The sequence below is a fragment of the Arvicanthis niloticus genome, chromosome 26 (genome assembly GCF_011762505.2).
Source record: "Arvicanthis niloticus isolate mArvNil1 chromosome 26, mArvNil1.pat.X, whole genome shotgun sequence".
Classification (NCBI taxonomy): domain Eukaryota; kingdom Metazoa; phylum Chordata; class Mammalia; order Rodentia; family Muridae; genus Arvicanthis; species Arvicanthis niloticus.
The window spans coordinates 27,522,173-27,545,496 of NC_133434.1; the positions used below are offsets into that span (position 1 = coordinate 27,522,173).

General features: G+C 45.9%; 1 protein-coding gene across 2 annotated transcripts in view; it reads left to right on the forward strand.

Moving 5' to 3' along the window:
- Dapk2 (death associated protein kinase 2) overlaps positions 1 to 1,701 on the forward strand; it is a 116,455-nt gene extending 114,754 nt beyond the window's left edge. The window contains exon 12 of one of the 2 annotated variants that reach the window (XM_076925362.1): positions 1,058 to 1,701. In XM_076925362.1, the coding sequence (XP_076781477.1) occupies positions 1,058 to 1,138 (81 nt within the window). In that variant the 3' untranslated portion in view covers positions 1,139 to 1,701. The remainder of the gene's footprint in view (positions 1 to 1,057) is intronic. The other variant, XM_076925361.1, reaches the window with a different exon arrangement.
- Positions 1,702 to 23,324: the final 21,623 nt, after the last annotated feature.

A 23,324-nucleotide genomic window follows, 5' to 3' on the forward strand; every position in this document is an offset into this window, starting at 1 on the left:
TTAGAAAGTTGACAGGACCTTCTGTTTAGGAAGCATAGAAATTAAACATTTTTAGACTTGCTTAAATCTAAATTATTCTTTTAATACTTTGAATTAACTGTAGCTGGAGAGATGGCTCAGTAGTTAAAAGTGCTTCTTCCTCTTGTAGAAGACCCAGGTTTGGTTTCTAGCACCTACATGGTGACTTGCAACCACCTGTCACCCCAATTCCAGGGGATCCAACTCCCTCTTCTGGCCTCCATGGATATCTGCATGCATAGTGTATGTATATGTATGTATATGTGTTTGTGTGTGTGTGTAAATATACATGTATATATGTGCATATATATGTATATATGTATATGTGTATATATATATGTAAACACATATATACATACATTCACTTAGGTAGACAGACAAAAAAATAAAACCTTATAAGAACAAAACACCTTCCAATCATAACAGCGACTGTAACATTTAGTTTAGCTTGCTGGGACAGGACTGGAGAGACATTGTAACATCCAGGTGGCTGCTCCAGCTGCCTTAGCTGTGTGGGAGCTGACAGGTTACATTTTGCTCCACTTTCCTGAAAGTGGGACTCAGAAGTCTTTCCCTTTAGAAGTCTTTTCGGTGAAGCTTGCTGGAGGCTTGGTGGGGATCAGCTGAGGTGGAGAACCTAAAGCGATGGCCAGTCAGCCTTAGGGAATAATCAACCACTTCCCCATAGACGGAGCTCAGGGTACCCAGAGTCCCACAAACTACCTTTCCAAGAGGCCTTGACGATTGATGGACACAAATGGTACCAGATGGCATTTTCACTGTTAAAACTGGGCCCCTCCTGACACCTGTTTCTCTAGGGATGCTCCAAGAAGGAGGCCTCAAGGCAACTAGTTTGACCCCATTTCAAGTCTCTTCCTATTCCTGTATGGCAGAGGTCTCTGGATGGAGCTAAGGGCTTCCTTTGACATCATCCCACTTCCCAACTTATAGGCCCCTTGCTTGACTTGGGCTGTTGAGTGTGACTGCGTTTGTGTCATCTGATGATGCCTTGCCCTGGGCCTCTTTCTCTCCTCCCCAGAGGAACTGCGAGAGTGACACAGAGGAGAACATCGCCAGGAGGAAAGCCCTTCACCCCCGGAGGAGGAGCAGCACCTCCTAACTGGCTGGTTTGCCATGGCTGCCAGGGAGGTCCAAGTTCCTATGTCCCTGCTGTGCAAGCTCTTGGGCCCTGCTTGACACCAGGATCCAGACATTCTGAGTTCCTGAGCACTTTGCAAGAGAGAGGAATCTGCAGGACTCAGGACTTTCAGGAGACCCTGGATTTATGGCTGTCTCCTGGTGGGGGGCCTCCAGCATTCCTCCAGAAAACTGGCTTTCATCTGTCTGCTAACCCCAGAAGCTGGAATTGGGTGTGGACTGAGGAAATGGCTCTCAAGAACTATCATTTTTAACCACAGGTTAAAGGTCAGATTTAGGCAGCTTTTCTCACAAGGTGACAGAGTTCAGAACCAACCAGGGTAGCAGCCATACCAGGATGATAAGCCCGCCCTATCAGGCTTGTGAGTGAAGACTCTCTAGAGTGAGGGACCAATCCTGTGACTTACCAGAATCCATAAGGAGTCAGACTGTCTAACGTCAGACTGTGTCTGCCAGCCTCTTGCCAGCCCACTGTGTTGTAGTTTGTTTTTCTTGTTTTTATTATTAAACTTCTTGTTTATCTAATGCTTGGCTGTTTTAGGTGCTATCTCCATCTGGTTCCCTACAGCCTAAGACCCTGTGGCTTGAGGAACACTAGGGTTGGCTGCTAAGTGGACAGACCCTCAAGAGGTGATTTGAGCATTCTTCCATTACTGATAAGATGTGGCCCTTCTGCGTCCTCCCTTGAAAGTGTCCCCCTCTGCCACCCAATGACAGAAGACTGTGACCCATCCACCACTGCAGCTATTGGCCCTCCTGTTAGGGGCTGACTTACAACTCCCTAACTTGTTAAGCTGAAGTCCTAGTCTTCAGTGTCACATACCGTCACTAACACTAGAGATAGGGTGACAAGCGGCTTATTAAATAAGGTAAACCCTACTATGATATGATTAATATCCTATAAAAAGGGGGGAACTGGGGCTGGAGAGATAGCCCACTGGTTAAGAGCAATTTCTGCTTTTGCAGAGGACTTAGTTTTCAGTGCCAGCACCCACAAGGGGCACCAGACACATGGTGCTTGTACATGCATCTGGACATTCATACATATACATAAAATTAAAAACAATAGCGATAAGAGGAGGTTTCTTCTGGGCATGGAAGCTCATCTCTGTAATCCTAGCACTCAGAAGGCTAAGGCAGGAGGATTGCCATGAGTTCAAGTCCAGACTGGGATATGGGGGAGATTTACCATATGTAGAGCTGTATACCTTTAAGTCCTAACTACTTGGGACATTGAGGTAGAAGGATTACTTGAGCCCAGGGGTTAGGAACAGCTTGGGCAACAAGGAGGATCAGGAGGAGGAACAGGAAGAGGAGGGGGAAGAAGGGGAAGAAGAGGAAGAGAAGGAGGCTAAGATACAAAAGAAAAAACACTTAAGGACACTGCACCTCTATTGGCATCTATAAGCTAGGGAGAAAGGCCAAAAAAAAAAAAAAAAAAAAACCCAGCTGCTGGGTGCTGTGCTGGGTGCTGTGCTGGGTGCTGTGTTGGGTGCTGTGCTGGGTGCTGTGCTGGGTGCTGTGCTGGATGCCTGTAACCCCAACACTTGGGAGGCAGAGACAGGAGGATCATGCTGCCAATTTGAGGTCACCCTTGTCTACACATTGAGTTCCAGGCTACTGGAGCTACATAGCAAGACCCTGTCTCAAAGAGCCAAAGGGTGGGGTTAGGAGCCCAATAATCAACCCATGCTGAGTCTCAGATAGCTGTGAGAAAATAAATTCCTGCTGTTTAAGCTGTTTAGCCTGTGGTGCTTTGTTATGGCCCTGCTAGCAAACAGGGGAGCTTTTAACAACCCAGACAGAAGAGGGCAAAGCAGCATCCACAGAGAGAAACGGGAAGAGAAAGATGAGTGAGGCCGTAAGGAAACTTACCGCCTACAAACCCAAGCCATGCTTTCCTGGCCAGAAGAATGGCCAGTCTAAGGGCAAGTGTATTGGGAAGAAATAAAGCAAGTCTGGAAGGTTCGTGAAAGAGTTGAGCCAGGAAGTACAGGGTGTGTATGTGTACACACACACACACACACACATTATATATCAAATATATAATATATAATTATATAATATATATAATGTAGTATATATGTATGTATGTGTATGTGTATGCACACACACACATATATATTAAATATATAATATAATTATATGATATATATAATGTAGTAATATACATGTATGTGTATACACACACACACACTTTATTTTGGTTTCCTGACTATATCATAGGAATAGGACTCCTTAGCTAGTCTGTTTCTTAAATACCAGCAGAAAGAGAGAGGAGAGAGAGAGGAAAGGAAAGAACACAGGTGAGTATGGCATTAATTCTTTTTGTTGAGAGTAACAGCTTTTGCTGTTTGTATAATTTTTCTTTTGTGTGTGGGGGTGCACGTGCTCTATGGCACGCATGTGGAACTCCTCCCACCTCTGTCTCCTGAATGCTGGCATTACAGGTATGCACCGTCATACTCGAGGCCAACAGTAAGTCTCAATCACACTGAGACTCAGCCAAGCTTCCTTCATGCTGTAGATGGGTCCAGAGCAAAATGGTCCCCAAAGAACAGAAAGGCTTTAGTTCCAGAAAAGCTTGCAGCAAGTGGAGGCCACACTACCCCCACACACTGGGGAGTCCCTGTGGCCTCTTGATGCTGGAGGATATATGCAGGAGTGGAATAACCAGCGGGGGGTGGGGGGAGACAGGTGTGTTCTGGCTCTGAGGGAGGATGCCTTGACAAGCTGACACTTCAAGGCTGAGAGAGGTCACAGCATCCTTTGAAGAAAGTAGAAGATCAGAGGTGAAAACTGTATTCTGTGAGAGAAGTTCTTTGACGAGCTCTGAGGTGCCTGTCCCAAGTATCTGCCTGTGTGCTTGCTGGATGCCACATTAATTTCCCATCACAAACACACACATAAATATTTTAGCATGCACTATGTTGTAATCTTCATCTCATAACCTTCCCTGATTCCAGATCTTAGATTCCATCTGTCTTTTCCATTCAAACATCTATTTGCCAATAAGACAAAGCAAACAAAAACTCCCAGCATATTTTGAAAGCAAAAGAAGGTCACATTTAAATAAGCAAGTGAACCATGAGATCTCTAGAAAGAAACTCCAAGCCCTGTGCTCTGTGGGTAATCAAAGCAAGCACATGTGAAAACTGGGCTGTTGAAAGGGACAGCAACTACCACAGGCTTAGAGAACAGTTCTTCCCATCAGCCTCCCCCCTTCCGCTCCCGGTTTGATGTCAGCCCCATACTGTTCTATTCACAGTTGCTGCAGCCCCCAAAAATCACGCTTGGCATCTGTTGAGAAGTTCTCAGAAAACCTTCACAGGCTTAGGGACTCTTAACAGTAGAAAAGCTTCCAACAGTGGTTAATTGCTGTCTCAAAGGCATGGGCACAGTTGGTGAGCTTCCTTGAGTTTTTCTCTGCTTGACTGTCCCTCCCTCCCGTGGATACCCTCCATCAGCCGCAGTTCTTAATGGATAGCGGAATACAGATTTCTAAGTCCTTTTCTCGCTGAATAGAGTTCACAGCCCTAGCTCTTAATCTGGAAAACAGTTGATTATATTATCTAGGGGCAAAATGATATTGTAAGATCTTCCATTCAACCCTCAAGTTAAGAAAACAAGCACAGAAACAAGGGAGGTGGTGATTTTGAGGGCTGCAGTGAGGTGTTCTCTGCAGCCCAGCGCACAACCTTGTAAGGGAAAAGAGCTCCGTTTTTAACGATGAAGCCAGCCTCAGCAAAGTTAACTACTGTGCCTGCCTTCTCCCAGCTGGAGCTCTTGGGATCTGGATTCCAGCCCAGATTTGCCTGCCCTGGATTCACATTCTACTTTTCCTGGGGGAGGGGGGAGTAAAAATGTAGGAAAAAAAGAAAGAAAGAAAGAATCTTGGCGAATCACATGCGGTATAATCCTTTTTTTAATGCAAATTTAATACTTAATAACATTGTGTTTCAGAAGCAGAGACTTCAGTAAAAATCCCAGCTAAAGCACTCCAGGGCAGCTTCAATGGGGGAGGGAAGGTTCCCAGTACTGGCATAGATGGGTATAGGTATGGCCAACTTGAGAGACTCAGGGAGAGAGAGATACCTGTGAGTCCGGGATCCACATCATCTGTGGCAACCACATCAGACCCCTGCAGCTGTTTGTGTGACATTCCAGGGGATGGGACTGAGGACACTCGAGTCTGCTGAGTCACAAGGCTATGGGCTCTGTATAGTCACAATTGGACATATCTCCTTTCACACACAGGGAGAGGAAACTGCAGATGGGCTGGCTGACCCTGCATTCTTCCAGAAGGTTATGACCTTAGTTAACCCAGGAAGGAGCGGAAACAGGAAAGCTCCTGAGACCTACAGGCTGACAGAGGTCAAGCTGAGACACTGGAGCTCTCCAGCTGGGTCCTGGGTCATTGCTTTCTCAGACCTTTTCAATAGCCAAGCTATGGGCTTTGGACCCGAGGGTACGTTTCCTGGTTGGGGAGGAAACAGGGCAGACTTTCCTGAATGGTATAAACTGCAGACCTCATCAGTCGCCTTCACTCAGCGCTAATCCTGGAAAGCCCCACCAAGCTGTACGAGATCATATTCTGGAAAATTCTCCCTCCTCTCCTCAGTCAGGCAACAAATAACACTGCACGGGATCTGCTCAGCCCAAGTGTGATCAAGTGAGTCTTGCAAGCTTGTCTGATTTATGATGTGCTTCTGAAGGTACTGGAAGTGACAAGACCCTCCCTCAAAAGCTGGAATCAAGCTGGGTGTGATGGTGTCTGCCTTTAATTCCAGCACTCAGGAGGCAGAGGCAAGTGGGTCTCTGAAAGTTCGAGGCCAGCCTGGTCTACAGACAGTTCCAGGACAGACAGGACTTTTACAGAGAAAAACTCTGTAAAAAAAAAAAAAAAAAAAAAAAAAAACTACCAAAGTGTTCACATTTGACAGGTTCTTTCTCTGTTTGGGCCCAAATCTATTTCCCCAAAGATCCTCCCATCAACCCTGTTCTGTCTTCTGCAGTCACATGCATTTAACAAATGACAGGTCCTCCAGAACCCACAGTTTAATGACAGGATGAAATAGGAACTCTGAGCCAGGAGCCGAGGAAGGAGCAGGTCTGTCGGTCTGACAGATAAGGCCCCAGGGAGTTTTTGAGATGTGCCTTTAGGACAGGAGGCCCTGTGTTTGCAATGGGTCTACAGAGTCTGCAGCCCAGGACCCACCTGAGCAGAGACCCAGGGGTGGGAAGAACTTACACCTCCTGAGGATGTGGGGTAGCCTGGTGGAGTAGGCTCAGGAAGAAAGCACCTCGGAGCTGATGGTGCTGGACAAGAAATGGCTTTGAATGTAGGCTTGAGCCTCCTGGGTAATGGGGAGGTGAATCTTCTTTAGGGCTGTGGTTTAGATCAGCACCTCTTAGTGTGGTCTCTGGCCAGCAACCGGAAACTCATCAGAAGTACACATTCAGTAGCCCACTCCACCCTTTCCTGTATTAGAAGCTCTGGGGGCTGCTAAACAAGTTGCTTAGGAGATTCTGCTATGATACTTTAGAAAAACCACCCTGAGAGGTTAGGGAGACGGGTCAGTTTCCAAAGGGCTTGCCATACAAACACGAGAACCCCAAGTTCAACTTCTAGAGTCCATGCAGAAAGACAGATAAGGCGCTGTGTATGCATTAATCCTGGCACTGGGAAGGCAGAAACACAAGGATTCCCGGGGCTCCCTGGCGAACCAGCTTAGCCTAATTGGTAAGCCCAGGTCCCAGTGAGAGAGCCAGTCTAGAAAACAAAGAAAAAGGCTTTTGAGGAACGACTCCGAAGGCTGACCTCCAGACCACACATGTACCTGCTCACATTGGATTGGGCAGGCAGCCTGTGGAGGAGATAATTCAGACTACTGGGATAATCTGAATGGTTTAGGCAAGGACCCGACCAAGGGAGGAGAACAAGGAACCAGACAGATTTGGGTTCCTCTGCTATTTCCCCTATTAGCTACACAGACACGGACAAGACAGCTGGGCCTCAGTTGCCAGTCTTTTTGACTCCAGTCAAAAGAAGAATCAGGGCTGGAGGCTGGATGTAAGGACCTGTGGGAGATACCACCAGCAATACTCTCAAGTAGAGCACCCATCTGTCCAAGTTTGCCTGAACCTGAGAGGTTTCATAGGACAGAACTATTGGAGAAGACGGACCTCCAAGCAAAACCATGGTCAACTTCACTGGATCAGCTGCACCTGCGAGAAGATGAGTGCCCCCCCCCCCCCCGCCCCTAAGATCAGGCTTGTTGACTGCTGATGTTACCTCATAGGAGAGGATAGGTAGGCTCACTGGCCCTTCACCTGAATGCCAGCCACACCTCCCAGACAGCTGTCTGAAATTCTATCCTAATTGCACGAGGCCCGAAGTTCTCCATAGTATTCAAGCTGAGGAAGATTGACTAAAAGACATTCCATCGAGTGACTATGGGAAGTCGTCTTCTAAACTTGGTGAAGATTTTGCAATGTACTTGCTTCAAGGTCACCCACTATTCTGCCAGTAGCCCTCAGCTGTGCTCTGTGAGAAAGCCCAATAAACTCACTTGTTCACCAGAGTGACGTTGGGTGGAACTGTGCCTCGGCTTGCCTTTGGAGCCTTATGAAGAGGGAAGAGATGTTTATATTCCCCAGAGAAGAACTGCTTTCAACAGTGACAAATCTAGGAATGTCCAGTGCACGCATGGCTGGACATTTGGTCACCTTACCCCATGGCATGCTGTTCAGAAAGAGGCATTTGTTAGGGTGTCTATGGAGGACCAGGCAAAGGATGGAGTTCTTGAGGGGTCCCAAGTTGATTCTCAAGCATCTTAGTGGCATCTGAAGGCACCCATCTCTCTTACCAGGTGCATGTTGAGCTTAGCAGATGCTTCTTCTACAACCCTTCCCACGGCCTGGTTATGCAGATTGGCAGAAGAGAAGAAAGGCCCAGACAAGGGCATAAAGACAGCACCGCCTGGCTGTGCTGCTGGCCCGGTGCCTAGGTCACCTGAAATACAATAAGGCTCATGGCTCTCAGACCTTGCTGATGCTGCTGGAAGCTGAAAATACCCAGGGCGCTGGCCTGCCGCCTGGGTGGCTCCTCTGGGCCAGGAGTAGCTGTGATGCCTCCACAGGGCTCTGGGTACTTCAGCCCAGGCCTCTGTGGGGGAATGGCAGGGCACGCACCTCTCACCTTTCCAACAGGTTGAGTATTTTAGACAGACCAGATTTCTTTTGTTCTTTATCCCAATACATGCCCGGAGGAGGCAGAATGGCTTTATCATGTTTGCTCGACTGAGAGCATCAGACAGAAAGGTTACCCATGGATACTTCGATAGTTAAACTTGACAAGTTGACAGGATCCAGAATCACCTCCAGACAAATATCTGACCATGCCAGCGAGGGAGATTCTAGTTTAGGTTAACTAAGGTGGAAAAAAATCCCACCATGGTCGTGGTTGCTATGGGGCTAGGATTCTAAACTACATAATAACCAGGTATCTAGTTGAACCCCACTATCTGTCTGTCTCTGCTTCCACACAGCAGACACAATGAGACCAGCCACTTCACACTCCTGCTTGTATGCCTTTGCCATGGTAGACTGTATCCCTTCCAACTGTAAGTCAAAATAAACCTTCTATTTTTCCTTCTCTTCCTCCTCCTCCTCCTTCTTCCTTTTTCTTTTTTTCTTTTGAGACAAGGTCTTACTAGGTAACCCTGGCAGGCAGGTCTGGAATTAATTCACAATGTAGACTAAGCAGACCCCAAACTCACAGAGATCTGCCTGCTTTGAGGGGTGAGCCACTGTGCTTAGCTTTAAGTTGCTTCTGGTTAGGTCTTAGGTCACAGTAGTGAGAAAAGTAATTTGCATATGCCTTTACAGGAAGTGAGCCCAGACATTCTGAAACCACTGCAAAGCCTTTCTTGGTTTGCATGCACTTCGCTAGATCAAGAAAGAAGGGACCAGGATAAATTGTGATTGTTCAAACCTAAGGCCTAGTGCCTTAGAGCCTAGGGCACAAGTGGTTTACCCCAAATTGCTAGGAGGCAGCTGAGGTCTTTGCTGAGAGAAGGGGCACTGATGGAGGGGTGTGATACCTGCCCCCATGCCCACTGCTAGGTGGTGGTAGGCAATGTCTCTTACCCCCTCCTCACTGGACACTTGCCCAGGAGGTGGGCTTTCCTGCTCCTCCAAAGCCTGTAGGTACTTACCTCTGTTCCCTAGAAAGTATCTTCCAGCAGGATGCACTGTCATGTGTCTTTAATGTCAGCACTCAGGAGGCAGAGGCAGGTGGATCTCTGTGAGTTCAAGACCAGCCTGATCTATATTGTATGTTCTGGCAAGGGTTACATAGAGAGACCTGGTTTCAAGAAAAGAAAAAGAAAATAAGAAAATGTCTTCCAGCCTAGGTCCGCAGTACTGATCTGAAAACTCTGGCCTGAGAGTCAGGTTAGGTCTCAGAGTTTGAATAACAGTTCTGGCATCTTCTTAGCTGGGTGATTTTTTTTTTTTTAAACCAAGGCATTGGGCCTCAGTTTTCCCATTTGTAAAATGGGGGCATGCTAATATCTTCCCCGGAGTGCTTCAATAACTATTCAATTGGACTAGCTAGTGCATGTTGGCACTTAGTGTATTACACTCAGAAAGTGGCTTCCATCCTAACAACTGTGCTTCATGGACAACCGTCAAACATCAGTTCATTAGTGAGGAACCTGGAGCCAATAGAAGGGGATGGACTTCCCATAGCGTTGCCGCCCCTGCCCACCACTCTGATGACTGCTAATGTGTGATGAACAAGGCTCTTGACTTGACGTGCCTCTTGCTTTTCGTCCTTTGGCTTTCCCCAGTGCATGCTGGGAGCGGGCCCACATCCTGAACACCCTATGAGTAGTGGTTGATTAAGAGGCCTCAGCTGCGAAGCGCCTTGGCTTTCCACCTGTCAGCCCTTCAGCTGTCTACGCCAGATGCAAAGGGGCCTCCTAGAGCAGCAGCTGCTGCTGTCTTCTTGCACGCCTGCCTGTGCCTCCCCACCTCCACCCCCACCCCCACCCCCACCCTGTGGTTTGCATTCTAGAAGCATCTGCCTCACACTAGGTTTTTATTGCCTTTAGTTGACACAGGAATCCTGAGAAAGCTGTCTTATGGCTCAGAAAACTAAGGCTTCAAGGGGGGGGTGGTATTTTTGTTTGCATTCTGAGACAAGGGCTCTCACTATGAAACCCAGGCTGGCCTTGAACTTGTTTGTAACCCTCCTGCCTCCGCCTCCCCTGAGCTGGGATCCCAGGTGTGTACCATGCCCAACTATGTTTGTCTTTTTGCTTTCTAGATGTCATATAGTGAGTAGCTTCTGTCATGATGTGCGGTCTCACCATGGACCCCAAGGCGTCAGAAGCAAGCAACTTCCCAAACTGAGAACCCAAATAACCCTTTCTTCCTTTCCTGTTGATTATCTTAGGCATTCTGTCACAGTAATGGGAAGTTGGTAGTCTGAGGATTTTTATAGGCCCCAGCACTGCCTAAACCATACATGCTGGTGCATGCCTGCAATCCCGACACTCTGGGGCCAGAAGCAAGAGGACCAGGTTATTCAAGGTTATCTTTTGCTACATAGTGAGTTTAGGCTAGCCTGAGTTATATTACTCTCTGTTTTAAAACAAAAGAAAACAAACTAACACATCTCCCTAGGGTTCTTCATCTTCTCTCTCACTCCCCGCCCCCCCCCCATGCCTGCTGGTGTTTTGCCTGCACGTAAGTGTGCACCATGTGCATGCAGTTCCCACAGAAGCCAGAAGAGGGCATCAGATCACCTGGACAGTTGCAGACTACAGGGATGCTGGAAATTGAACCCTTGTCTTGTGGAAGAACAGTCAGTTCTTTAACCACAGAGCTATCTTTCTAACCCAGGTTCTGCATCCTTGAGAAGATTTAAAAGAGACAAGACTACCCTGATGCTAGGGATGAGAGACTTATAGGCTCACAGCCGTCCCTTTTCAAGGGCAGATGGCCGACTTCATCATTCGTTTTTCTGACTGTCCCCAACTTCTGGCCTGGCCTCTTCCTTGTAATTTCTTATCTATTTGGTTCTCATTCAGAGAATGGGGGTGGACGTGGGGACAGGGACTGAGCTTTGCTTTCCAGGGGCAGTCTTGCCTGATGGAGCACCGCCTGGGCAGCACTAGGGATGCCTGACCCTCCTTGTGGGGCTGCAGCAACTTTTGAGCTCTTTCTGCCCTGTAGCCAGGCTTTTAATTTATTCCTTGGCAGCTGAAGAAAAAACAAGGGGAGAGGGCAGTGAGATGATCTGTGGGCAAAGGTGCCTGTTGCCAAGCTTGGTGTACTTAGTCTCATATCCAAATGGTAGAACTTACAACTTGCCCTCAGACCTCTACGCATCTGCCGTAACATGAATGTGTGCATGCACACAGGAATGCACATACACACGCACACACTAAATGCATTTCTTCTTCCTCAGCATTTCAAGGACTTGGGCCTGCATAGCAACCACGCTATCTTGTCTAGTGTCTGGGAGGACTAAGTTTAATCAGTAGGTAATTCTAGGAAGAAAACTCATGTTTATCCTTATACAAAGGCATTGTTCTAACCTCTTCGGTGTACTTTCCCTGACTTACCTACCACCTTTGCAGACAAGGACGTGAGGGCCTTGGAAGTTATGCTGTATAAGACAAAGCCAGTAGATAGTGGAGCCAGGGTTTGGCTCTGGACTTTGGAGTCCATGTGCTGTTACTGTAGGCTGCCTCTGAGGAGCTCCTTGGAGGCGGAGGTCAGGAGTTGTATTGTAGGACGTTCTTCCCACACAAGGCAACCCTGGTCGTTCATTATGTGTCAACTGAGACCAACCTCAGGCAGTTTAAGGGCGCAGCGCCTGCCATGTTGCCCATTGTCAAGGTCACAAGGTCATAGGCACTCCCAAAGATTATTGAGAGAAAAGCTTGGAACCTTACAAGACCATAGCCACCAGGTGGCGCTGTAAGGGCTGAGATCTTTGTTCCTAGCTCTAAAAGCCAGCAAGATATACCTGGTTCCTAAAACAGAGGTTCTAGAGAAACAAGCAAACCAACCAACCACAGGTCCAACCCTTGAGAGTCTGGTTTAATGTTTTGCATAAGCTTTGTGGAAATCTGCCAAGATTATTTAAAAAGTTTTAATTTTCAGAGTCAATTTATATAGTTAAGAATTTTCAAGTGTAAAACAGGACCTGGGGCTGGGGGGTGGTGGCGCACGCCTTTGATCCCAGCACTTGGGAGGCAGAGGCAGGCGGATTTCTGAGTTTGAGGCCAGCCCAGTCTACAGAGTGAGTTCCAGGACAGCCAGGGCTACACAGAGAAACCCTGTCTCAAAAAAAAAAAAACAAAAAACAAAAAACAAAAAAAACAAACAAACAAAAAAACAAAACAAAACAAAACAAAAAAAAAAAGGACCGGGGTTGTAGCTCAGTGCTAGAGTACCTGCTTTGCATGCACACGGCTCTGGGTTCAGTCTCCAGTACACACACACACACACACACACACACATCACATAAAAAGTATGTAGAAAAAAAGTCTACTCTTACAAATATTTACTGCTACTAATTATTTGTGAATCCTTCTAAATATTACGCATGTAAACATAATATATAATCATCTCTGTATAAGATTACATATGAATATATATTTTACATAGAAATGTGTATACATATACACACACATATACATATATACTAAAGCCATATATATTCCCTCTGTTAAAACAGATGGTTGCTTAAAAAAAAAATAAAACTTGCTTTTGGAAGATATTAAAATGGCTCATAGGAAAAAGACACTTGCTTCCAAGCCTGATAACCCAAGTTCCATCTCTAAGATCTAAATGTTGCAAGGAAGCCAGCCAGGCATGATGGTCCCTAAGAAAGCCAGCCAGGTATGATGGTCCCTGCTTTTAATTCTAGCATCCAGGAGAGTGAGTTACAGGCCAACCAAGGCTACATGTGAGACCCTGTCTCAAAAACAACAACAAACCAAAATGGTGGAAGAAACTTGACTCTAGCAGGTTATCCTCTGACCTCCACACATGCTGCCTGACACACGCGTGTGCATGTGTGTTTCCTTCCTTCTAGGGAGAAAAAGATCCACCATAGTCTTCCATCCAAGACTCCCTGCCACTTAAAGAAGAAGAAAAAGTTAGTGATGGTAGCCATACTTAATTTGGTAATTTACAAACAGGATGAGAAATGTACATGTTAAGAAAAATGCAAAGCAAACAAATTTCAAAGTAAAATAGGAACAACTCATTTTTGTTTTCCAACAAAAACAAAGATAAAACAAGTAAGACTGTTAACAAGTAACAGACGTTGGCTTTATGTAGAACTGTATCAGAGCTGTAATCCTTTTTAAATTCAATTGATTTGTTTTTGTTTTTTTTTAAGACAGGGTTTCAGGTAGCCCAGGCTGGCTTTGAACTTGATAAGTAGCCAAGGCTGATCTTAAACTTTTGATCTTCTTGCCTCCAGCTCCCAAGTGTTGACATTAAAGGTGTATGCCATTGCATCCAGTGTACGGGGTACTGGAGATCAAATCCAGGGCTTTGTGTATGCTGGGCACTCTACCAACTCAGCTTAATTTCCAGCTAGCTTGATCGACATTTTAAAAATATGTATTGTTATTGTATGTGTGTGTTCTCGAGTGTGTGTGTGTGCATGGAATGTAGGGTGGGGGGCGATGGGTGTCAAAGGACACCTTTTGGGAGTCAGCTCTTTCCTCCCACCGATAGCTCTGGAAACTGAACTCAGATCGTCAGGTGAGCATCTGTGGAGTGGCTTGCTAACCCTTGCTCGATATTTTGATTGGTTGATCTCAGATTGTGGCTTTAGAAATGTTTTACAATCTGTATCACTGGATCTCTCAGCTTGTCATCTGCCAGAGTTGATGGTAAGCTTTCAGATGGTATTGGTTCTTGTTTGCACAGAGTGCCCAGAAACCTTCCGTCATTATGCTGTCCCTGTTCAGCTTTCAAGTTGGTGCTGCTCATGTGACTTACCAGAAATTACAGTTGCATGACGTTTGTGATAATGACTGTGGATTCTTTCCAGATGTTTCTGAGCACTTTGGTCTTGAGTGGACCTTGGAAACAGAGCCCCAAACCTCCTGTTATCTGATGATGCCAAACTGTGGCTACATATTTTCTAATCCCCTGGGGATGCAGGCATGACAGCTACCGATCCCCAGCCACAGTGGCCTGCAGGCCTTAACTCCAGATCTCAGAGGCCTGTTTGCCATGGGGTAGGATAATGCTGTTACATGTGTGTGTTACACACACTGGGTCACATCTTGTTTCTTTCACTGAGCAATATAGAGATTTTTATCAGTTTGTAAAAAGCTCCCCATTCTTTTGGGGATTATAATACAATTATATTATTTTCCCCTTCGCTTTCATTCTCCTTTCTCTAACACACACACTTTTTCAAAAGTATGGCCTCTTTTTCTTTAATTGTTGTCATTGTTGGTTGTGTGTGTGTACGTGTGTGTGTTCAAATATTCCTAAATACATAAATACAACCTTATCAGCTCAGTTCATTTAAGTTCATTACTTGTGTGTAGATGTTTTTATTATTTGTTTGTTTGTTTGTTTTTCTGAGGCAGGGTTTCTCTGTATAGCCCTGGTTGTTTTGGAACTCGCTCTGTAGACCAGGCTAGCCTTGAACTCGCAGAGACCTGTGTGTCTCTGTTTCAGGAAGGCATACCTTTAATCCCAGCCTTCCTAGGTCGGGTCCTCAGACTCACGTAAGAACCATGGTACAGACTGAGCCATCCTCCTCAGCCCTGGGTATCATACTTTCTTCAGACTCACAGAGGCACGAGGACTGCTCTTGTAAAGGACCCTAATTCAGTTCCCCAAACCCATGCTGAGTGGCTCATAACTGTTTGTAACTCCAGCTCCAGGGAAGCCGAGGTCTCTGACTTTAGCAGGCACCTGTACTCATATGCTCATATACAGCAATAAACACACTTATACATAATTACCTTGTTGCTCCGACCCGCTGGACCTTCAGCGGGGTACCCTATGAGAAAGGGGGAGAGAATGGAAGGGACAGGAGACGCAAAGAACTAGACCAAGCCAAGTTTTCTGATCAAGGTTCATCGAGCTGTATTTTCTCAGGCAATTTATACAGGTAGGGAAGGGGATAATGTGTTTGGGGGAATTTCACAGAAGCTGGGCGTTCTGCCACGGTGGATATCTTGCAGCCCTGATGTTTTTGTCTGGCTCAGGGTGCAGCAACCACTTTCCTTAGGGTGCAGTGATCACTGGCCACCTGTTTTCTCAGGAGTTGATAGCTGAGGAAAAACAAAACTTAAAACTATTCTTTCAAAATGGAGTCAGGTTGGCTCCTGGCACCTTGTTTTAAAGATCAGGGACTAGAGAGATAGTTCACTGGTTCAGAGTACTTGCTGCTCTTCTAAATGACCCAGGTTTAATTCTCTATACCCATATGGTGGCTCAAAGCCACTTGTAACTCCACTTCTAGGGGATCTGATACTCTTTTTTGGCCTCCTCGGGTACCAGACATGTTCTTGGTATACATATATACATATAAGCAAAAAAAAAAAAAAAACATATACATGAAATAAAATAAATAAAAATGTTAATCTTAATAAATAACACAACTAAGGGAAAAGCTCAGATTTAGTTAAGACCTTTTATGGATCCAACCACAGCCCATTCCTCACCCTCCTAACAGGAGCCAATCTATGACTTTAGTGTTTATCATAGACAGTTTTACACCTCTGCTTACACACTTCTATATCCATAAAGATGACATGGTATCATTCTGCACGTTTTTAACCTTTATTTGGGCTTCATGATGTATAATTTTTCACTTAGTATTATAGTTTTGAGCCAAAACTCTATTGATACATGTGGCTCTAGTTTGTTGATGTGTGTGTGTGTGTAGTATAGTAGATTTCTGATAACTGAACTACAGTTTGACCTCTTCCCTGCCGATAGACACTTTTTGTTATAAGCATCACCACCCTGCCCAAGTGTGGAAGTCCCTCTAGAAGCAGAGTTTAAAGCTCCTGAGTACGAATGTCTCCAGCTCACTAGGTAATTGCCAAATTATTTTCTCAACCAGCTTTACAAACCGAGCATGCCAGTGACACGCTCGTGCAAATTGGTGCATCTATCATTTGATTTGAACTGAAGATACTTTCCTAGTACAGCATGTGATGGGGGTCCCAATAGCAGCCTGCTAGAACTTCAATTCAACCAACATTACTTGGCAGCCGTGGGAGCAAGCACTGGGAAAAGTCGGTGCCAAGCTGGCCTCAGTCCTGGCCCTTGAGAGGTTTACTCTAGCAGGCGAGGGACAACCAGGCATGCCATTAACCAACCGCATGAAATTATCCATGAGTTACAAACAGGCCTCTGTGGTTGCTTCACTATAGAAGTGACTGTTTTCTTTTCAATGAAGATTTTAGTTTTTATTTTTAAAAGGCAAAAGTCTTTTTAAAAACAGACTTTGGAACTGGGGGTGGAGGTCAGTGGTTGAGCACAGACTTAACATGCATGAGGTCCTGGGTTCAAACCCAGTACAGCATGGAGTTGGGGTGGGGACAGTGGGGCGGGAGAGAAGGGATGAAGCGGGGAAGTCTGGGGATGTAGCTCAGTTAGTAGGATGTTTGCTTAGCAAACAGACCCCCCCCCCCCCCGTTTCTTCCTCAGTACCACATAAGTCAGCTGTGCTGGTACATGCCTGCAATTCCTCTATCCAGGACATGCTAGTCTTAGTTGTATGATTTAAAGCCAGCCTAGGCTACGTGAGACCCCATCTCAACAATTAATTAATTAACTAATTAATTGAAATAAAGAAGGCCAAAGGTAAAAGATGTCTGTTCTCCCAGGACTGAGGTGACTTATTCTGTGTAGGGAATGTGACAAGGTGGCATGCAAAGTGTGAAGAGGGGACAGCAGTCATGCAGGGAGGGCCCTTCTTAACGACATCAGACAAGGGGAGATCACAGCAGCTGCATTTCACAGAAAGCTCTAACAGGGAGTGGGAGACACAGGCCTAAGTGCTGGGTCATGAGGGCAAGCCAATCCTGTGGGTGGTTTGTATCTCTCTAGAGTGATGGCCAAAGTTTTCTAGGCTTCAAATTTGTGCAGCCGGGTTTACAGCCAACATGTTGGCACTGTTTGTTCAAAGCCAAATTACTTGTGGGATTGTGTGTGTGTGTGTGTGTGTGTGTGTGTGTGTGTGTGTGTTGTTGATATAGGGTTTCCTCACAGTGCATGATTCACTCTTCTGCTTATGGCCTCTTGCCTTGACACAGTAAAGTCTTCAATGCTTCAGAGAGCTCCTCCTGAGCAGCTCTGGTCCTATTGTGACATCTGTACTCTGAATTAGAAATTATCCTCCTGGATGATTCCTTAGATGTTAAGACAAGTTGTCTCCATTACAGGGATTAAGGTGGGAGTACATTTAGGAGGGCCCACTCCCAAGAACAAGTCTCTATAGTGCAAGGGAAAGAACATGCGCTCACGCAGCACCCAGAGGTAAGGGAGCTGGGAAGGGACATAAGACACAGAAAGGCCTTTCTGAGCTTCTCAGATACGCTCTTTAGAATGGTGCAGCATTTGCATGTAGCTTCTGCACATCCTTCTGGGTACTCCCAGCCACTCTAGATTACTTATACTGCCTAATATGATACAAATGTTATGCAAACAGTTGTCACACCATTTTGTTTAGAGAATAATGACAATTTTTTTTTTTTAAATCTAGGGTGGGGGCTGGTGAGATGGCTCAGTGGTTAAGAGCACCGACTACTCTACCAGAGGTCCTGAGTTCAATTCCCAGCAACCACATGGTGGCTCACAACCATCTGTAATGTCCGAAGACAGTTGCAGTGTAGTCATATAAATAAAAAATAAATAAGTCTTTAGAAAATCTGGGGTGGAAGAGACAGCTCTGTTGGTAACGTGCTTGCTGAGGATCTGAGTTCAATCCCCAGATTCCATGAAAAAAAAAAAAAATCCAGATATGGTAGCACACTTACAAACCCCAGGGCTAAGGTGGTGGGGACAATGACTCCCAGGGCTGGCTGGCTGGCCAGCCTGGCCTATTTGGTGAGCTTCCAGCCACTGACAGACCCTACCTTGAAAGACACAGCGGATGGCTCTTGAGGAATTGTACTTGAGGGTGACCTCTGGCTTGCACTCACACAAAAACACATCTGCAGGCACACAGAATCTATGCATGTTCACTGAAGAGGGATTTTACTTTTTTAGTCTTTTTGATGGACATGGTATTACTGCGTTACCTAGACTGGCCTCAAGGTCTTAGGTTCATGGCATGTTCCTGCCTTAGCCTGCTGACTACCAGAAGTCCAGGCATGGAGCACTGTATGTGGCTTCAAAGAGATTTAGGATTGAACTCGGGGCCTGGTATGTACCAGGTGAACATTATCACTGAGCTCTTGCCAAGTTTTTGGTTAAAGGTTGATTGGCCATGAGTTAGGGAAAGTCAACGCCATTTATTAAAGAAAATATGGGAAAAAAGAAAAATAAAATCCTCCAAGTTCTCATAATTTTACTACTCACACTTAACTGTTAGGAAAAGTTTAGAGTTTGTATGTTTTAAAATACAGAAACACATTTATTAGCTTCTGCAAAATGAGCCTATAGTAACGACAGAACCTCAGTATAATTTTCACTAATGTGATTTTTAGCAAGGCTGAATGTATGTCTAGATATTTAATAGGAATTTGTAACTTCTTTTAGGAATTGCTCAGTTATACTTTGCCCTTCTATGCATTTGGATGTTCACATTGGCTGGGAAAACTCTGAGTAAAAGAGATGTTAGTAGTTTCTTATAGATTATTTATCTTGTTCCCCTACCCCTCCCCCCCAATTTTTCATTTCGTTTTAGTGTTGTCTAGGACACATTCCTGTCCCTAGCATAAGTAGTGTGATACTGTGTATTTGCAGCTATTGACCAGTGATGGGGGGAACGGAAGACAGGAGGAGGAGGACTGTAGTTCTGTTTTTCTGCCTCACCACTGGGAGGTGAAACACAGAGGTGCTAGGGCTACTAGGCTAACATTCCTTCCTTGCTACCACCAGGATGCCAGCTAGTGGGATGCTGAAAAGCCACTCAGGGGAGATGAAACACAGCCTAAGATAGGGGTCCTAGCCCATGTTTCTCTGGGTGAGAAAAGGTGGGGGCTGGCACAGAGGTTGTGGTTCTCAAACTCCTGGGCATACAGATGTTGCTGGGAACCTTGAAGAGTTCAGAACAAGGGCCTGAGAAGAACATGGGGCATGGAGAATCCAGTTTGGCTCTGTGAGTGCCGGGAGTGCTGGAGGCCTTCTGGAGGAGACTTAGGTGAGGCTCTGGATGAGGGAAGTCTCCCCTCCGAGACTTCACACACACACGGTGGTCCTTAATGAGAGAGACAGTCCTTGTTTGTGGAAACTGTTTATTCGTGGAGGAAAAGGATGCATACGACTTACTCAGGGTGGACCACAGATGAAATACCTTTTGTAGAAAGGAATGCCTGGGAAGGAAAGCTTATTGGATAAACCCTTGGGGCCTATCTAGACACCTCATAATCATGGAGAACTCTGGGTTTCTACGATACGTGACCAATTGTCATGATCCTCTTAGTGGGGTGTCAAGGTCATGTGCTCTAGGCCAGGAACCTGGTCAGGAGTAGGTTCAAATGCCTACTGTTCTCAATTATGAGAATTGCTGGGGTTCTTTAATCTGCTCAGCCTTACCAGTTTTTCTGTCTGGTGACATGGTTCCACTTACCCCACAGGGGACAACAAATGGATGGGGGGACAGGATGATGATGATGACACATAGTTCTGCCGTCCCTGCCCTAATCCATAATGGTCATTGCTATATCATCTGAACAGCTGTGACACCTATAGAGAAACTCTTAGGATCAGGCCTGTTGCTCTTCCCCCACAGAAGGGAAGGTAAGGGGAAGGTCACTACACGATCACTTCAGCCATACATGCCTCCCTAACAGCTGTGTGCAACTCCTCCCCAGAAGCACATGGTCTCACAATCCCTGGAAATGCTGGAGTTTATAAAGTGAACAAGGTGACTGTGGGGATCACCATCCACGATGGACTGGGACTTTTCAGTGGTGTGGTTGGTGGCTTTGAGATCACTCACATTCCAGTAAGTAAGTCCTTACCCATGCTCCCACAAGGGAGCCCAACCAACTCATGGTTCACCAGGCTTAACCTTGCTGGAATGGTCACTTTGGTCTGTCATTTGTATCCTATCTGGAAGGAGTCTATATTTGTCAGCACAGCCCCAATACGGTTAGAGAGACAGCTCAGAAGTTAAGAGCACTTACTGTTCAATCATGAAGCTCAGAGTTTAAATCCTAACACACAGGCCAGGAGGCTCACAATTGCTTGTAATTCCAACTCCAAGGGATTCAGACCCCTCTTCTGATCTTTGGTAGGCACTGGCACATGCATACGGAACACACACACTCTCTTTCTCTCTCATACACACAACTGAAACTGAATTTTAAAAATCTGTTTTTTTTTTTTTTTTTAAAGTTAAAGCAACATCATGGTGCCCAACAAGGTTGCATTTATATGATCTGAGCCTGTAGGCTTTTTCCAATATTACTTGAGATCGCTCTGCCTTCCTGAAGAAGGGATATTGCCTGAGCTATGAAGCAGGGCCCAGAGCAGAGTGCTAGCTGCCAATCCCTGAACAGAGCCAGGTGAAGACCTCTGTGCCATCTGTTTCAGGTCACTGACCTCAAGTTTAAGCCCCACTTGGCAAAGATGGTTAAAATAATGCCATCATTTGCTCAAACCAGTCCTATATTAGCCAGTGGGTGCTCTGACCCAGGCTCTGACCCAGGCTCTGACCCAGGCTCTGATCTTGGTTAAGAAACCCAGAATGCTGCCTGGGCCTCTAGGTACACTGCGGCTGCTGTCCAGGCCTTGCTGTGGGCCAGCTCTGACAAGAACAGCACCCTCCGTGATAGAGAAAAGGGGGAAGAGAGGGAGAGAGCCATCAAGAATTCTGCAGAATGCATAAAGGCCATTGCCATAGAATCCAAACTGCTGTGAAACCTCGAAAGTGACTCTCAAGATCAGGCCATTGCTATTCTCTCACAGAAGGAAAGGGGTGGGTAGAATCTTCATCTACACAGTGACCAAGCATCTACTCAATCCAGATAGGGCTCCAAGGACACAAACAAGACATGATTTTTATCCTTGTGTAGCTTGGTGAGCCAGTGGGTTTAATTGGGCTTACTTATGAAGGAATGGGCAACTACACCATTGAAGAAAAATACTCTCTCTCCCCATTAACTGTTTACTGTCTATAATCCTTGGGAAGAGGCCAGGCCCATGAGATACTCTCCCAGTGATAGAAAATTAATGTGCCCAGTCTTGCACAAGTCTCCTTTGATAATCACAGCTGCTGACCATTCAAGCCATGCCCTGTCCCTAGACAGCAGACCATCATGGTGGTGGGAAGCGAAGTACGGGTCCTGGAATATAACACCCCTAGTGCTCAGCTTTGGCGGGCTAAGTACTGTAAGTGAGAGATATCAGAAGTGTTCCCTACCTTCCTTTCTCTTTTCTTCATTTCTCCCCCAGGAAATCATTGAAATAAGCAAGCCATAAAACACAGAAAGGCCACTGGGTGGTGGTGGCACACACGTTTAATCTCAGTATTTGGGAAGCAGAGGCAGGCAGATCTCTGTGAGCTTGAGACCAGCCTGGTCTACAGAGCAAGTTCTAGGACAGCCAGGGCTACACAGAGAAACTGTCTTGGAAAACAAACAAGAAAATAAATAGATGATAGATAGATAGATAGATAGATAGATAGATAGATAGATAGAGGAAAGCCTAGACTAAAAAGGCCACACTTACCTTTCTTCCCCAAAGAAGAAAGAAGGAGGTGGCAGGTGTCTGACCTACATGAATAGGAGGGAATGGTGCAGACGGAGAATCCGAACAAGCAGGCAGTGGTGGATGGCTTGCTTGTTACCATTAAGGCTTGGCAGTTCTGCTCAATTCCATTTCTACCCACTAGTTCATTCTCCATTGAGCCTAAGGAGAAAAACAGCGTTTCCCCAGGTCTTTGGATCTTCATTTATGATGACTCTGATATCACATGAAACTTGCAGTGAGTTCACTGTTCTGTGCTTTTCTGTTCTGCTACAGGGGTGACACCTAGTGTGTCCCCTCAGGCAGTGACTAGGTACTCAATACACATTGAGTATCTTCACCCATCATCTCACTGACCTGGATTTATTATTCCCCACCTTGGGGATAATGAAACTAAGGCCCAGAGAGTCACTCAGCTTCCTCATAAGAAAACCTGAGCTTGAATCTCCCTACTGTCTCGGCCTCCCAGATTGGCACCTCCTTACTTGTTGGCCCAAAGTCTTTGAGCCTTAGAATCTTACATTAGCTTCTAGAAAAGTGCATGGGGGTGGAACTTGGAGAGATGTCTTAGAGGCTGAGAGTACTAACTGGTCTTCCAAAGGACTAAGGTTTGATTTATAGCAGCACATGGTGGCTCATACTTGTCTGTAATTCTAGTCCCAGGAGATCCAGAGTCCTCTTTTGGCCTTCACAGGCACCAGGCAGGCAATGATACATAGATACACATGTGGGCAAAACTCCTATACACATAAATAAAATGACTTTTAAAAACTTAAAAAAAAATGCACAGGGTAACTCACACTCGAGTTCAAATTAAATGACACAAGTTAAAAAATCTCCAAGATACGGGTTCAAGTCTGACTTCTTCCTGTTTCACACACAGCCTGAGATGACCTGGGATGTCCTGGGGTGACCCATGCCATAGGAAGAATTATAATGGAATTATTTCTTTTGGAAATTTCTCCTAAAGTTTAGGCTTTTCCGTTTAAATTTCACTGGAAAATTCCTAGGAGCCTACTTCCCTATGCTCCTTCCTGGTTGGCTCTAGGCCAGACTAGAGGTCAACACCAGGACAGGGCAGCATTGGGGCTTAGATGCCCTCCGTCCCATGCCTAACTTGAACAGTACTCACCTAGTGTGCATGGGGCCCTGCATCGGATCCCAGCACTACATGAACAGGAAACAGTAGCACACACCCATAACCTCAGCACCCTAGT